The 14337-nt window shown below is 39.4% G+C and overlaps 2 protein-coding genes across 2 annotated transcripts in view; one reads left to right on the forward strand and one right to left on the reverse strand.

Annotated features, from left to right (window-relative positions):
- The window catches only part of LOC104276833 (CTP synthase 2), a gene marked incomplete at its 5' end in the record, with an annotated part of 57384 nt that overhangs the window by 13795 nt on the left and 29252 nt on the right, over positions 1-14337 (forward strand). The window lies entirely within an intron of this gene.
- LOC104276832 (protein S100-G-like) lies at positions 64-2046 on the reverse strand. The gene is made up of 2 exons (XM_009873280.1): positions 1915-2046; positions 64-177 (listed from the first exon to the last, which is right to left on the reverse strand). The coding sequence occupies exons 1-2, from the start codon at positions 2044-2046 to the stop codon at positions 64-66; spliced, it is 246 nt and encodes an 81-aa protein (XP_009871582.1).

The raw sequence follows: 14337 nt of genomic DNA on the forward strand, positions 1-14337 counted from the left end.
ATAATGTACATAAATGCCAGGCTCTTCTCCTTCAAAGCAGTGATATTCATTCTTGCAGATGCCTTACTGTCCTGTACCAGTTATCTTTTTTATAAGCATCACAAACTCATCAAAGCTGACACTTCCGTCATTATTTTTGTCCAACGATTTAATTATGTTATCAAGTGAGAATGAGTCCTGTTTTTATAGGAAAAGAATTAAAAGAAAGAAAAGGAAGATTAAATAATTAGATTGCAACAACTATTTTCCTTAAAGGAATATTGCCAAGAAGTGATGCAGTTAATAAAACTCACTGTTACTTGAAGGTGTTACTGGTAGTGTTGTATTTATCAGTTTTACTGGTTAAACTGGAAACACAGTGGCTGCTATTGCCTGCCAAAAACCGTTCATAAAGACATGAGAACCATTTGAGAAGTATCAAGTATTAGTCTGGCAGGTTACTTCAGTCTTGTGGGTAAATGTAGAAGTTAGGAAACAGAGCAGGTGGAATAGCAGCAGCATATACGTAGTCACCAATAGAAATCACTATGAATAGCACCTACTGCTTTATTAGTTGCTAATATGGCCCCTGCATACACTGTTTGAAAACATGTTGCTACTTTCATTAGGCTTTAGACCAGGACCTGAGAGTCTTTTTCCTTCCCTTTTTCTAGGAATACTGTATCCACTGTTGAGAAATTCTTCCTAATGTATCAAATCCAGTTTAGTTTATTAGCTCTTTTCAGTTGTCACGTCTGGTAAGACATCTGATGCAGTGGGTATTCTGATAACATCCCTGATCAGGCTGCTTAAATAATATAAAAATGGTTTTGATTTATAATTTAAATTATAAAAATGTTTTATTTCTTTATATTTTGTCTATGCATGTTTTGTAATGTCCTGTCCTGCTTTTACGTTGATTTCTATTTCTGCAGAGTAGATGCTTGAAAATGTCTGACAGCCAGACAAAAAACATCAGTGTTGCTTTTCCTGAACACTTGCATTTTCACATATCTGGGAAAATGGGCATGGTGCAAATTGTCTCCAGCTGGTATAAAAAGCATCATATTTCTGAATTTGCCATTACATTTCCTATTAATTTAATTTTGGCATTGTTTTTAAGGGGAAAAAAAAACTTTGCATTTTTTTTTGGTTTGTTGGTTGACTTTTTTAATTAGCTCCTTCATGTTAATTAAATGACTAAACTGGATTACTGTAATTCTCAAAATACTGGATTTTTCTATTGCAGTGCAACTTCTTTCAGACCTTTAGCAAAAATTGCTTCTGTCAGCTACCCAAACCACAATATTTAAGGACTTGTCTAGCAAAAGAATCAAATTGAGTCCTAATGCAGTTCAGGAAAGGTCTGGTGGAGAGAAGATATGAAATCAGAACCTCGATTTTTTTTCCAGCTACAGGAAATGGGTATTTGTGTCTCTAGCTTGGTGGCACGTCTTTTCTTTACATAGCATCTTTCTGGAATGACAAACCTTGTTTTATTTGCTGATGGTAGCTATTTAATCTAGATAGAAGTTGGCTTGTATCTCTTAATTTTATCCTACTGCTGTCCTTGGTTTATAGATTTTTCTATATATTTTCTAGATTTAAGAGTTATTATTTAAACTGAAAAAGCTATAAGACTCAGATGCAATATTCGAGGTGAAATTTTTCACATATAAAATCACAAATGAAACAGCTTCTTAGATTTTTGTATTTTACTTCCTAAGACTGTTACAAACTCCCAACTCAAATATCTAGAGCTACTGTTCATTGATATGAATGAAGTTTTATAACCTAGCCCTTATTTAAGAATTATTTATGGAGTCAGTGGAAGCCATTTGGGCACAATAATCTGCCTTGTAACATTATTGCCTGTATTTCCTTTTTCTTACCTGTTTCATAGGAAACACTGAATATAATAAGAGTTAAACTTACCTTCAAGTACTGTGCAAATTGATTCTGAAGTAGATTTTTCAGCCCACCAATAGACAGTGCACTGGTGCTACCCTCCATTAAAGCATACTGCGTAAAATACTTCAGAAGGTTATCGTTGAGTAAATTCTCCATGCTTCTCAGATGTTATCTTGAAGAATAACTGCAAGCAAAGCAGACAGTAACAAACTCTGCACATTAGAATTTTAAAATACATCAGCCACCCTGTTTGTTGGTTTGCTAAGTGTGTGAAGTGATTAGTATTTAACCTAGATGAAAGAGAAATTAATACTGGATCAACTCTTCCAAGAAAAAAAAATAAATCTAAGTTAGGTTCAAAGGTTTGAAACACCTGATATGTTTAGGTTATGCTTACCTCACTCAAAATCCAGAGCTTTGAAATGTATCCAGCAGAAGTGGGAGTCTCAGACTGGAGCAACCTTTATAGTTGCTCACATGCTCCACCCTAATTATGAAACTAGCATTTGTCATTGAGTCAGTGCACTAGTTTTATTGTGTTTTCAGTAGTCAAAAGAATGGAATACTTCAGCACTGGAAATGAGTAATATTTTTTTTTTCTCTGAAGTATATTGGCATCAGCATCCAACAACGCACTGTGATGTAGGTTTACTTGGGCCTTATAGGCCATCCTGCAGAGGTTTTCTCTCTTAAATTTTTGTATTGAACCCACGAGGATGTACCACACCCAAAGAAGCCTGAAAAAGCCTCCTATGGGTATATGTATAGCATTTTTTATTATAATGAGCTTTGGGAAAATAGTACATATAGATTTGGTTTTAAAAGATCCAGATAAATAACTAAAATGTGAAGAGGCTACTTGCTCTTTGTGTGAGTTGATAATCCCAGTGCCAAAGCCAGTTCTCCATATTTTGTGCTATTTCTTAGCACAGGAGAGTAGTGAATGGGATAAAATTTTGGTTGCTGCTATTAAGAATGAACACACTCTGTGATATGAATGGAAGAAGACTGCGGCATTCTAAATGGAGGAGGTGAATTTAAGGTTCTGAAAAATGGTTCCATCTTGGAAGAACCTTCATAACTGAGTATCGTGTTCTGCAGGTTCTGAAATCACGTTCCGTTGAGGGTCTGTGGGTGATACTCAGCATGTGGTTAATGCTTCACAACCCAGCACTGCTCGTTTTGCAGCTGCTGAGTTCCTGGCTCTGACTGTGTTTTCTAATCTGCCCAGTGTCTGCTGTTGTCATTTTTCAGTGCTTAGCTCCAGGCTCACTTACTAGATCTTTCACCCCGTGCATCACTGATTGGGAATCAATCACTGTTGCATCACTTCTAACTCTGAGCCAAGAGCTTTGTGTGTCTGTAGGAGCTGGATGGGTTGGAAGGGGTGGTTCTGGAGCTGCAGGGGTATGGGTCTAGGTTTCCATGACAGGTAAGTAGGAGGTTTCCTGAGAAGACTGGGCAAGCTTTGCTAGATGAATCATGTGGGTATACACCTTGTATTAGAAACGTGCTTGCGTGTGGTCATGCTCACCTTCTGAAGTGTCAGAAAGAAGAGTGTTAGAAGAGTCCTTCAGAGATCATGTAATTCATTCTTCCCTTTGCCCTAGAGTGGGATCACCGGTTTTTATGTTGGATGTCTGCTCAACGTATTAAGTGTCTTAAATAATGGGAACTCTACAACCTCCTTATCTGGTCCATTTGTTGTGGTTTGTTATCTTTCTATTAGACAGTATTACTGTAGGTCCACTTGCCTTGCTGCACTTAAGCCCTTTGCTTCTCCTGTCTCCACAGACAGGGAGGACAACACTTACTGTCTTCCTTCTTTAAAATGGCCTTTAACATATCAGAGAAATCCCATCCTCCTTTTTTGCTTCAGAAATTCATGGTAGTTTGGTCTTCCTTTGGGAGTCCTGCTTCTTGGATCTACTCATTTTTTCTTGCATTCTCCAGTTGCTTCTCATTCTGCTTGAGATGCCATGTCCAAAGCTGAGCAGCTTGTTCACCGTTCTGGGCATTCATGGTGTTGCAGATTCAAGTAGTGACTGAAACACTTGTTCAATGAGGACAACCTGTACGTCATTTTACAGGGATGTGACAGGCTACAGGTCTTTAATAGTGGGAGATTTTGTTTAGTTTCTTGACACAGTATTTCAACCTCGTTGTGGGGAGGGTAAATACACTGATTTCAAATTTGGCGCAAAAGCTTGGCATTAGCTTGAAGGTCAGAGACTTGGAGTCAGGCATCCCCCAGTATTTGTCCAATGAGGGATGAAGCTGGCAACGCACTTTCTCCTCTATTTGCTTTTTGGCTCAGCAGAAGATCAGGAGCTGTTGCTGTGATCACCAGCAGAACCCCTACTGCTGCTGTGGTAGATGGTGGAATCAGTGCAAGCAAGTCTGGGAGTCTTGGTCTAGAATGCACAGTATGGGTTAGGGCGAGTCCCGTACAGCAAACTAGGGCATGAACTCTGTGGTTGTTCGTGACAATAAGATAATAATAAGTCATGTTCTCTTCCTTCTCTTTCCACAAACAAAATGAAAAACAAACATCTCTCTCTCTCCTTCTGTCCTGTTTTCAGCCTTTGGCATATGGTGAAATTTTAGTGGTAGTGAATGATCAGGTGATCTGCTAACGCTTCTGCTCTCCACTTGCTAATTCTCTTTGCCTACAGCTTTAGCCTGTAGCAGCCTCACCACACTTACTGCTTTATCTCTTCTGGAAGCAGGTCAGGAAGCTGATGTGCCTGATGTGTATCATTGACATTATGGTATTTGCAAAACTATTTTTTTAAATATTCAAAAGACTTTGTTTACTTTTACCAAAGCCACCTCCTTGTCTTGATGATGTAGTTCTAAGATGCTTAGTAGTATGGAAGAAGAGTCTCATTTTGAGGGATCAGATCTCCAGGAATTCAGTGCATTAGTCCTGTTAATTTGTTAAGAGTTCATTAAAGAACACCATCTAGTTGCAAAATAGCATAACCAGTTTTACTGAAACATCTTCACACAGAAGTGAGAAACTAATGTCTGGAAATTGAGGTGACCTGCTCAAGAGTTGCAGAAGTGTTGCATGCCAAATCTGGGGGTGAATCCGATCTCCTCAGATCAGCTTTATTCAGAAGACATTAATTTATAAGAGTCTGTCTGAGAGGGTAGCTGAGTTGGGATATGTAGTTTGATCTCCCAACTCGTTGTCCTCTTCTCTCTCATTTAGACCACAGTGCCCTCCTCCAGTAATTTGTGTGACACCTCTGAACTCTGTCTTGAAATCAGCAGCATAACTCAATTTGACAGACCTCCATCTTTGCCAGAAGGCACTTTGGTGGGACATGGTAGCAATGGCAGAGTGATATCTAGGGGTTAAGAATTCTGGTCATTTACCAAGAATTTAAAGAAAAGTAAGGGAAGATGTTATATGACTCTTGCCAGTATTAGATATGTGGCTAGCAGGCAGCAGCCCGTGGTACCAAGCTTTTATGTCTGTGCAAGCTGACTCCCAGTGTAGAAGCATCAGTCCAGCGTTGGTTACAGTATTTTGCTGCTCTTTCTTGGATGTATGAATATATATCATTCCTACAGTTTATGACATAATTCAATTGGGTTTGCCTAGAGCTAGAGAAATCATGTTACTAAGCACCATATCCTTTTGGAGTTGACATTTTTATTGTAGCTTAGCTACAAAACCATTAGCAAAAAAATAGATAAGTTGATGATATGCTTTAAGTCTGTTTAGGGATGTACATGTCCCTGTGTCATTTTCTTCCAGTGATGGTGTCTGCAGATTCGATATTCACTCAGAATTGGCTGTTGCTGAGTATTGCCCTAGTAAACTGGTTTGCTGGCATATTTGGAGCAAGCAATTCCAATCACACTAGAGACTAAGAAAGCAGAAGCTGCAAGAATGACTGAAGTTTGGACACCACCATTAGTGACAGGAGTGGTGAAGCTTATGGGATCATGGTCTTCATGCATGTTAAATGATGGGTTAAGTACTATGGTAACTCTGGTGCTATCTCTTTTGCCCTTGTCATGTCCTTCCTGCCAGCAGTGGTGATGGAATGATGTGGGAACCTGTGCGCCTTGTTTACCTTACTGTGCTGGGCTATAAATTAATTGGTCTACAAGTGGATTTCTAGCCATTCACTGTCCCTGTTGGAAGGGACAGGGCATCTTCCACAGGGTGGGGCTGTTACCTGAGGGCAGCAACTATCTCAGTCATCCTGCTTAATCCTCTGCTGATGGGTTGACGCCTTAACCCTCCAGTATTTTTCCACCTTCTTTGGTGTATTTTGTTGCAGCAGCACCACTGTTACCCATATGTGAGCCCAGCTGGTTTAAAGCTAGTTGAGGAATCTCTCTGAGGCTTTATTTTACAGCCTGACCACGGTATAGAAATGTCAGCTGTCAAGGTGAAGTTGGCTATAATTGAGAACACTTATTTGTGGATGTTGTGCATTTGGAGAGAAAGAGTAGGAGGGAGTTTTGTGCTTAGTTTTCACCGATTTCTATTTGTATACTGCTTGTACATAATCTCTATCTTCCAGACATCAGTCACTAGATCAAAGTTGTTTAGTTACTTTCTAGAGTGGAAGTGGAGAAAGTGATGGGTCAGTTTAAATAAATTGGGTTGGATTAGGGACTCTGTGGAACATACAGTTCCTTATCTCATTTGCAAAGAAATCTTGCAGAGGTGTCAGATAATTTTGATTTCTTATTGAATAAAGAAGCAGAGCAATATTTGTATAGAGCTAATGCTAGTGTAAAGAATGTACATGTATCTATGCCTGTTGTAAAATATGAATCTACACACTGCATCTGAGGTTAAATATGGGGTATGTAAATGAGTAGAAATACATTATTTTTTTTAAATAGTTGTACTGTAGATAATTTACAAATAATAAAAGGAGAGCTACTGAGATACAGATTGCTGCTGCTACCACAATGTCTACTTGTTTTTCCTAGAAGGGCTTTGATGAGTTCTACAGAGAGTCAGTCCTGCAACTGCAGGTGTTTTCAGACATTCTTGAACCATCTGCAAAAAAGAAAAGGCTTTAAAGTTGGGACACTGATAGTCTACTACGTGGAACCTTTTTCATGGTGTATGTTGGCGGATGTGGAAACTGACTCTCTAGTGAAAATAGGGGAGTTGCAGTAGAACTTTTCATGGTCAGTGTAATGGGTTTTTACTGTCAGGCTAAGGGAAGACAAAGGACAGACTGAGAGAGAAGGAACATGTGGTTAACAAAATTTCTGGAAAAAATCAAATAATTTTTTGTGAGATGTTCAGCAAACTGCATTACAGCCATTGTAGAGAACCTGGCATTGTTTTGAGGTATGAAACTGTTAGAAGTTGAAGGATGGGTTGTAAAAATCTTCTATGTGTCACAGGTGATGCATTCCTTATGTTAAAATTGCCATTGTTTGTAAATCCTGCAGTGATGTTGTGTAAAGGGGTTGTCTCATCTCACAAATTAAACTTGAACTATATGGGTTATCCTGACAGGAGTTTCTTCCAGAGCCTCCCTTGTGACATACACCTAATGAGACACTGAAGGTGTCTCCCTAAACAGGACTGGGTGGGGCTGCTGCAGGGTAGAGGATTTAGTATGATACGTTGTTTGTAGTCAGCCTTAAATTGGTGATGTGTTATTCATTGTAGCTGTATGTGTCAGCTTTTGCTGTCATATGTATACATCTATACAGATGTATACAGATAAACTATTCTGTCACTGGAACTCACTGTGATAGAGGTATTCTGTGTTACATGAGACAGTTTTGAGGGAGAATGTGTTTCAAAGAGAAGTTTTATACTTCCGCTTTCTGAACTGTGGCTCATGCAGTAGTGCAAATGAAATTGGTGAGGAGTGGTAGAATCGAGCTCTGTAATTTGTGTTCAAAGCATGGTTGCTCTCAACAAGGCTAACCTGGTGGACTGTTCAAAAGAGGTCTAGAGGTGCACCTAGTAAACCACATGGACACATAATGTAGGAATCTCTTGGCACTGAGATGCCTAAATGCCAAAGTGTGAAAATACTGGTAAGAAACTCCTTTGCCCAGCTTTTTTCTTGCCTAGAAATACCTAGAAACTGTTTCATGTGAGTCCTGGACTACTGTCTGTCAATATAATAATCATAGAATCATAGAATGGCCTAGGCTGGAAGAGGCCTTAGAGATCATTTAATCCAACCTCCCTGTCATGGGCAGGGACGCCTCTTAACTAGATCAGGTAGCTCATGGGGACCGAATGGGGATCGAACCCACGACCTTGGTGTTATCAGCACCACGCTCAGCTGACTGAGATACTACTAGTGAGTCGAATATGACACATCTGGTTGTGTTAATCCTGGAATGGTGTAATCCATGTGTTCTTACAATTTAATTAATATGTTTTGATAGGAAGGGGCCTGATATAATGTGAGTTAGTGTCACTTTGTCTTAAAGCAAGCCTACAGCTTGAAATGATATGGTGACATGATAGGAGACTTTTGATTCTCTTTGTGTGCATGTGGGGGAGATAGGGAATCCTGAATTCTGACTTCTTCCAGCCTTCTAACATTCTATGATTCTGTGATTCTCTGTCTGAAACAACTTTGCCTTTTACATTAAACAGCAGGAGCTGGGAGAATGAGTATTCTTGTTTTTTTGACCACATGGACCGGCATGTACTCTTGTGTGGATGTAGGCACAGTGGCCCCTCAGCACAGTGACAGTGCTTGAGCCCCTAGAAGTCAGGTACTTGAGGTCTTTTATCAGGATTCTGATGCGATGACCCTGTGTCACTGTGACCCTGCTGCAGCTGTGCTGGCCTTGCTGCTGAGGTAGAAGGGAATTATTAAGACAGTGCCACAATACTGAGTAAAAGTGCTCCTGCTGGGTAATGACCACCTGCTTTCCTCCAGGAACAGGTAAGTTTGGGAAAACCAGCAGCAACTATGAGAGGTGCTCTTAGCGGGGAAGAAACAAGGGTCGTTTTGCAAGGCTTCTTTGGTAGCAACCTCAGATTCTCTCTGTTCAACTGTTTTACCTTCAGCACAACCTAAGAACAACCAGATCAGCCTCACTGGCCTGGTCAGACTCAGCAGCACAAAATGCGGAGCCACAGAAGTAAATAGCCCAGTGGTAAGAGCTTTGGAGCTCTCTCTTTGATGCTGAGAAAGAGGTGCTTACGTGCACTGGGTGAGCTCCAGTAGTTGCTAATTCTTAGTCAAAAGTCTGCAGGTATGCCATGCTGTGTAAAATAAGATTTTTAGTGGTGTTCTGGGATGTTGCAAAGTAACAGCTTTACCTTTGGCATGTAAATCACTCGTCTGTTAGCACTTTAATGTGTTGTTATGTAGATATAGTAGATATTTGCTAAATTCTTTACAAAAGAACTGTCAACATGTTCCTTAAGTAAATTATCATGAATAAGTTTGTTTCAGTTCTCTCTGATATGAGAATTTGGAAGCAAAAGACTGCTAGGGAAGTCTTGCCCCTCACCTCCTCTTTTGACCAAGTGAAAAGTTGCTCTGGGACATGAGGGAAAGCCAAAGATTGAATCAGAGGGAACTAATCAGGTTTATAAGAAGAGTAGCCATTGCCTAACTACCAGTATAGGGCAGTCAGTGGTCTAAATATTTTATATGAGATTATGGCCTACTGAAAAAAAGTAACCTATCGGTACTTAACAAAAGCTGTAGTCAAGAAAGAATGGTCCTTGTGTACCTGGCTTAATTTTAGGTTTTCTGATTACCTAATGTCATTACTAATTCAGCGCCAAGTTACAGCAGCAGTAGTTTGGAAATGCTCCGTTTATACAAATGCATCAAATGAGCGGTTTATGAACAACTGTAAAGCAGAACTTCAAAGAAGTAGATTTGCATTTTGTTCTAAACTGAAATTAACAAGTTAACCATGCCAGTCACAACTCATTTCTCAGTTGTGCTAGTGAGGAACTTGACTATCAATTAAGTTGAATTTAAGATTCCACTTTAGAGCTAGTTTCATTTATTTTATGTTAGTTACTAGTCTTGCCTTTGACAAAGAAAGGCTTTGCTTTTTGCTTTTCTTGCTTGCTTGCTTTCCTGTAATACACCGAAGTTCACAGCTAAGCAGTAACAAGTTACAGCTTTAAGACATTTCTTAGGATTCAGAACCAAGAGTGGAGATGAATTTATAAGGATATATCGAGTGTCTAGCCTTTAAGGGTGTGCCCCAGGGGCCATATGACACTTGGCCTTAAGGTTAACACCAGCTTGGAGCAGAGCTGTGTAACCCCAAGTTACCTGAGCGTGCTGTGTGTGTGGCTTTTGTATATCAGAACGGCTGAAACATCAAAAAAGGAGAAATGTTGGTTTTCCTCTGAGACATTACTAAAGTTGATTTTTCCCATCATCTCTGCACACTCACCTTCTGTACCCTCTCGCATCCCAGTGTTAGAAAGCTCTAACATTTAGCTATGAAGAATTACACATTTGAAAATAATAAATATATATATATATATAAGAACCCTGGATGATTATTGCGTTGTGGTTAAAAGATAGTGTAGATTTAATTAGTTGTGGCTTCCATTGGTATTATCATTTGGCCTGGCTAATTACAGACAGCCTATGTAGGCATCTGAGATGTAACTTGCTGTGAAACTGTTAATGTTGGTCTTCACTATGAGAAGAAAGTCCAACAGTTGCCCAAGAGCCTGGGAGAAATACCAAAGCCTCAGTATTGCTCAATCTGTAACCTGAAAAATAAATTTGGACAAATCACAGCAGACATGCTGCGTCTGCAAACAACTCAAATCAGCAACCATTGCTTTTTGCACAGCTTGACTTTGTCCAGAGCTTCCCTGACTTGTAATAGAAAGATATTCTAAACTTTCTCAGAATAATCCATTTTAAGTAGAGACAATTAGAGTTCTTGCAAGGTTTGTGTTGTCTTGCTGTTTCTCTCGCTGTGAATGTGGAATTCTAAGTGACGGTGTGCAGAAACTATATGAACTCTGTAACACCACATAAATTACCATTTTTCAAATTCAGTGTCGTTAGCACTGTTATGTGGTGAATATATTTATATTAACAGCTTCTCACCCAAGATAACTGCTTTTTTACCATGTTTTCTGAGCTGGAACTTAAGTGACAAGATAAATTTAATCATCTCTGTGTTCTTGAGAGCGTTAGAAAGCCCGTACTTAAGCAAGCAACTGAAAAAGTTTCTAAAAATTCTTTCATCAGTAAATTTAATTTCTTCTTCATTCCACCATGTCCTTGCAAACTCAGCAAAACCTGAAGAGCAACGAGTAGAATTGGTAGGATGTTTTTTCTGAGATAACTAAGTGAAAGGAAAGAACCCTGTTTTCTTCTTAGAACTCAGCTTGAACCGATTAAGTGGATTGTGAACCAAGCACACCTATGGTTGTATCAGAGGTAGGCAATGTGTTTGGTGTTCTCCAATTCATTTTATGATATTGCCTTTACTTAATAAAAGCACACTGGGTAAGCTCAGGGCTCCATGTACACTAAGGGCCCATTTTGTCCCGCCCCTGCCTCCATGTCATCTATAAGTAATTATTTGTGGAAAAATACAGTTGAGCAGGTGTACGGTGGTGCTTACCCAGTGTATTTTTTCATTTCTAAGAACTTATAGCTCAGATTTTTTCAAGACGGAGAAGACTGGAAGACCTGAACTGCACTGTGTAAAATATGGCCAGCACAGACATAAGAACTGTTAAAATGATCTCTTCTGTTGTGGTCTGTCTTGCTTTTGTAATTTCTTACAATGTTGAATAGTTTTTGACTGTTACTGTGTGTTGACTGACATCTTCCTACAACTACCTGTTGTAGTCTTGAGGTCCTTTACCTGGGGGGCTCTGATCAGCTCAAAGCCTGTAACTGCGATGTGAAATGAAGTTTGTTTTATCCCCTGTGCCTGGCTTTATATTTGATTCTGCTGAATTTTACCTGGCATTTTGATCACTAAGTTTCAGGAGGTCTTTTTGTGATTCTTTGTAGTAAACACTCATCTTTATTACCCTCAGTAAATCAGGTGTCATTAGCAGGCTGTCACTTACTGTTCATTCTTACTTCTTTTTATCAAATAAGTTGAATGTACTCTTCCTAGAGCCTTGCTCAGCTCTACTAGTGACTTTTGTCCACTGTGAAAAATTGTATTTTCTTCTACCCTTATACTTTTAACTGTGACTTCTCTATGGGAGTCTTTGGTGACATGCCTTACATGTCTTTCCAATGTGTTAGAAATCAAAGTCCACTTTGATTATTAACCAAATCTCCCTTATTGATCTACTTTCCCTCTGAAAAACTTGAATTAGCTATGTGACAGACACACCCTCCCTTACAAAAATCTTTGTTGGCAATGTCCCAGGCTGTTAGAGCTTCCCAGGTGCCCTTACTTCTACATTTTTCTTAAAGGTCTGGCTATGGTGCCTGGCGCAGACATCAAGTGTTTCCAGCTGTGGGTCCCTGTATCTCCTCTGAAGCATTTGCCACTTCGGAGTCTTTGGGTGACAAGGCTGATGAGAGGTTACTCACCAGAGTTATTAGGTCACCTATTTCACCCTTCAGTTGCTTCAGAATTGAGTGGCTACCATCTATTTCCAGTTATTTCTGTCTATTGTCTGTTTGTTTTGTAATCACTTCTTCTAACACTTCAATTTGAGGTGGGTGCATCAGAGTCTCCTGTGAAGAAGGTTTTTAGCTTCGGAGTGTCTTTCAGACTCCTTGGCAATGCACACAAGCAAAATGCTCTTTTTTTTTTTTTTAATCCATGGTCATAGCTTCTTTAAGTTTTATTTTTTTTAATTCTGATAATTTCTTAGCTTTACAATGCCTGATTTTTCACCTTAAATAAAATTGAATGAAAATATTTTAGTTATTGATGCCTTTTACAAGCTGCCTCTTGAATATTTTTCAGGGGATAATGATTTGGTATTTATATATTTAAAAGTATTTGTGTTTCTTTGTCTTCGTTTGGGCACTGATCTTGTTTTTGTGAAAGATGCCTTCTTGCTGTTAATAACCTCTCGCTTCTTTCCTTTCTTGAGGTTTTCTTCATAAGAAGGATTTTCTAAATAGAATTCCATGTCTTACGTAAGGAATTATGTGTAACATTGTAAATCAAATAGGGAAAATTATACTATGTGCAAAACAATTTTCTGGATGAAGTGGGCATAGATCAGTACCTGTCAGTGCCTGATTGAACAGAGTCCATTTATTTTATGGAGGGATGTATGCCCAAGTCTGCCTTGGTAAAGCTTCAATATATTTGAATGTGTGTATCCCTTCAATATGAACTATGGATGCTGTAGTCGTGGTGATTCTAGTGTTGACAAAATATGGATGTGGAAGGGCCACTCACAAAATGGTTTTGTTCAGGCAGGTTGTACATGTTAGGGCAGAACAGCACCACTTGCCTTACAACTTAGATGAGGGTTTCAAGCTGCTGCAGGTTTTGGCACGATTCTCTGGCTGAAGTGTCTTGGCCTCTGGATGTGCTTTGCTCCCTCCAGAGGAGGAACATTTGGGTGGCTCCCTTAAATTACCTGTCTGAAAGTTATGCAGCCAACATTTCCTCCCCAGAGACACTGGCTTGGAAGCACCCTGGTAAACTAATTCCTCACAGATGTCCTGTGTCAAGAGTTAGGGCTGGCCAGGCCACTAACTTTGATAAGTGAAAAAATGCAATACTGATCACCAAAATCAAGTAAATGTGGGTGTCCCATAAAACCATGATTATATTGCTGAATGTAACACCTCCAAAACACCTCCTCCACCTCTGCGGCCCCCAAAAAACAACCATGCAAACAAACTTGCAGAAATTGTCTCCTAATTTTTTAATACACATGAAATAAATTACCTTTATACTGCAGTTCATATGTTGAAAATTACATGAAATGGCCTCCAATATTATGAACACCATTTCCATAGAGGTTTCTCCTACCTACATATCTGACCAAGTTACATGAAGACACGAGCCTGTTTAGAGGCTCACCTGGGAATGTGCGAGCTTCTGTATCATGGGCTACCTTGTTTCTAAAGTGTAGGAACAAGATTAGGTGTTGCAGAAGCCCTCATTCTGTTAGGTTAAACAAATAGCTCAGTCTGCCTAATTTTTCTCATACCAAATGAAGGCAATGAAAGACACTTGCCTTTTGTCAAGTGGTGTGATACCTGCAAAGAAGAGGTGTGTGCTGCACCTGAGGACTTCCACCCTTTCTGTAACAGCCGTGTAGACATCCCCGAGTGAGAATTGGAAGTGAACATGTGCCTAAGAGTGCATGGGCAAGGAAAACATGAGGAATTTAGATCAGTTGCATAGTTGTATTGGAGGCTGTGTTTAATGAGGTGCGAGCGGTCTGTTCATTATGTCCTGAACTATGCAAGTTTAATTAAAGTATTAGCCAAAGTTTTATTTTTAATAAGTACTCTGCCCCACATCAAATTTTATGTAGGAAAT

Source organism: Apaloderma vittatum, unplaced genomic scaffold, assembly GCF_000703405.1.
Source record: "Apaloderma vittatum isolate BGI_N311 unplaced genomic scaffold, ASM70340v1 scaffold1417, whole genome shotgun sequence".
Lineage (NCBI taxonomy): Eukaryota > Metazoa > Chordata > Aves > Trogoniformes > Trogonidae > Apaloderma > Apaloderma vittatum.

Excerpts from the sequence above, each read along its gene's own strand:
- LOC104276832 (XM_009873280.1), bottom strand. The coding sequence starts at position 2,046 with ATGGAGAATTTACTCAACGATAACCTTCTGAAGTATTTTACGCAGTAT. Across the intron at positions 178-1,914 it reads AATTTGCACAGTACTTGAAG|GACTCATTCTCACTTGATAA; the intron begins GTAAGTTTAACT and ends CTATAAAAACAG.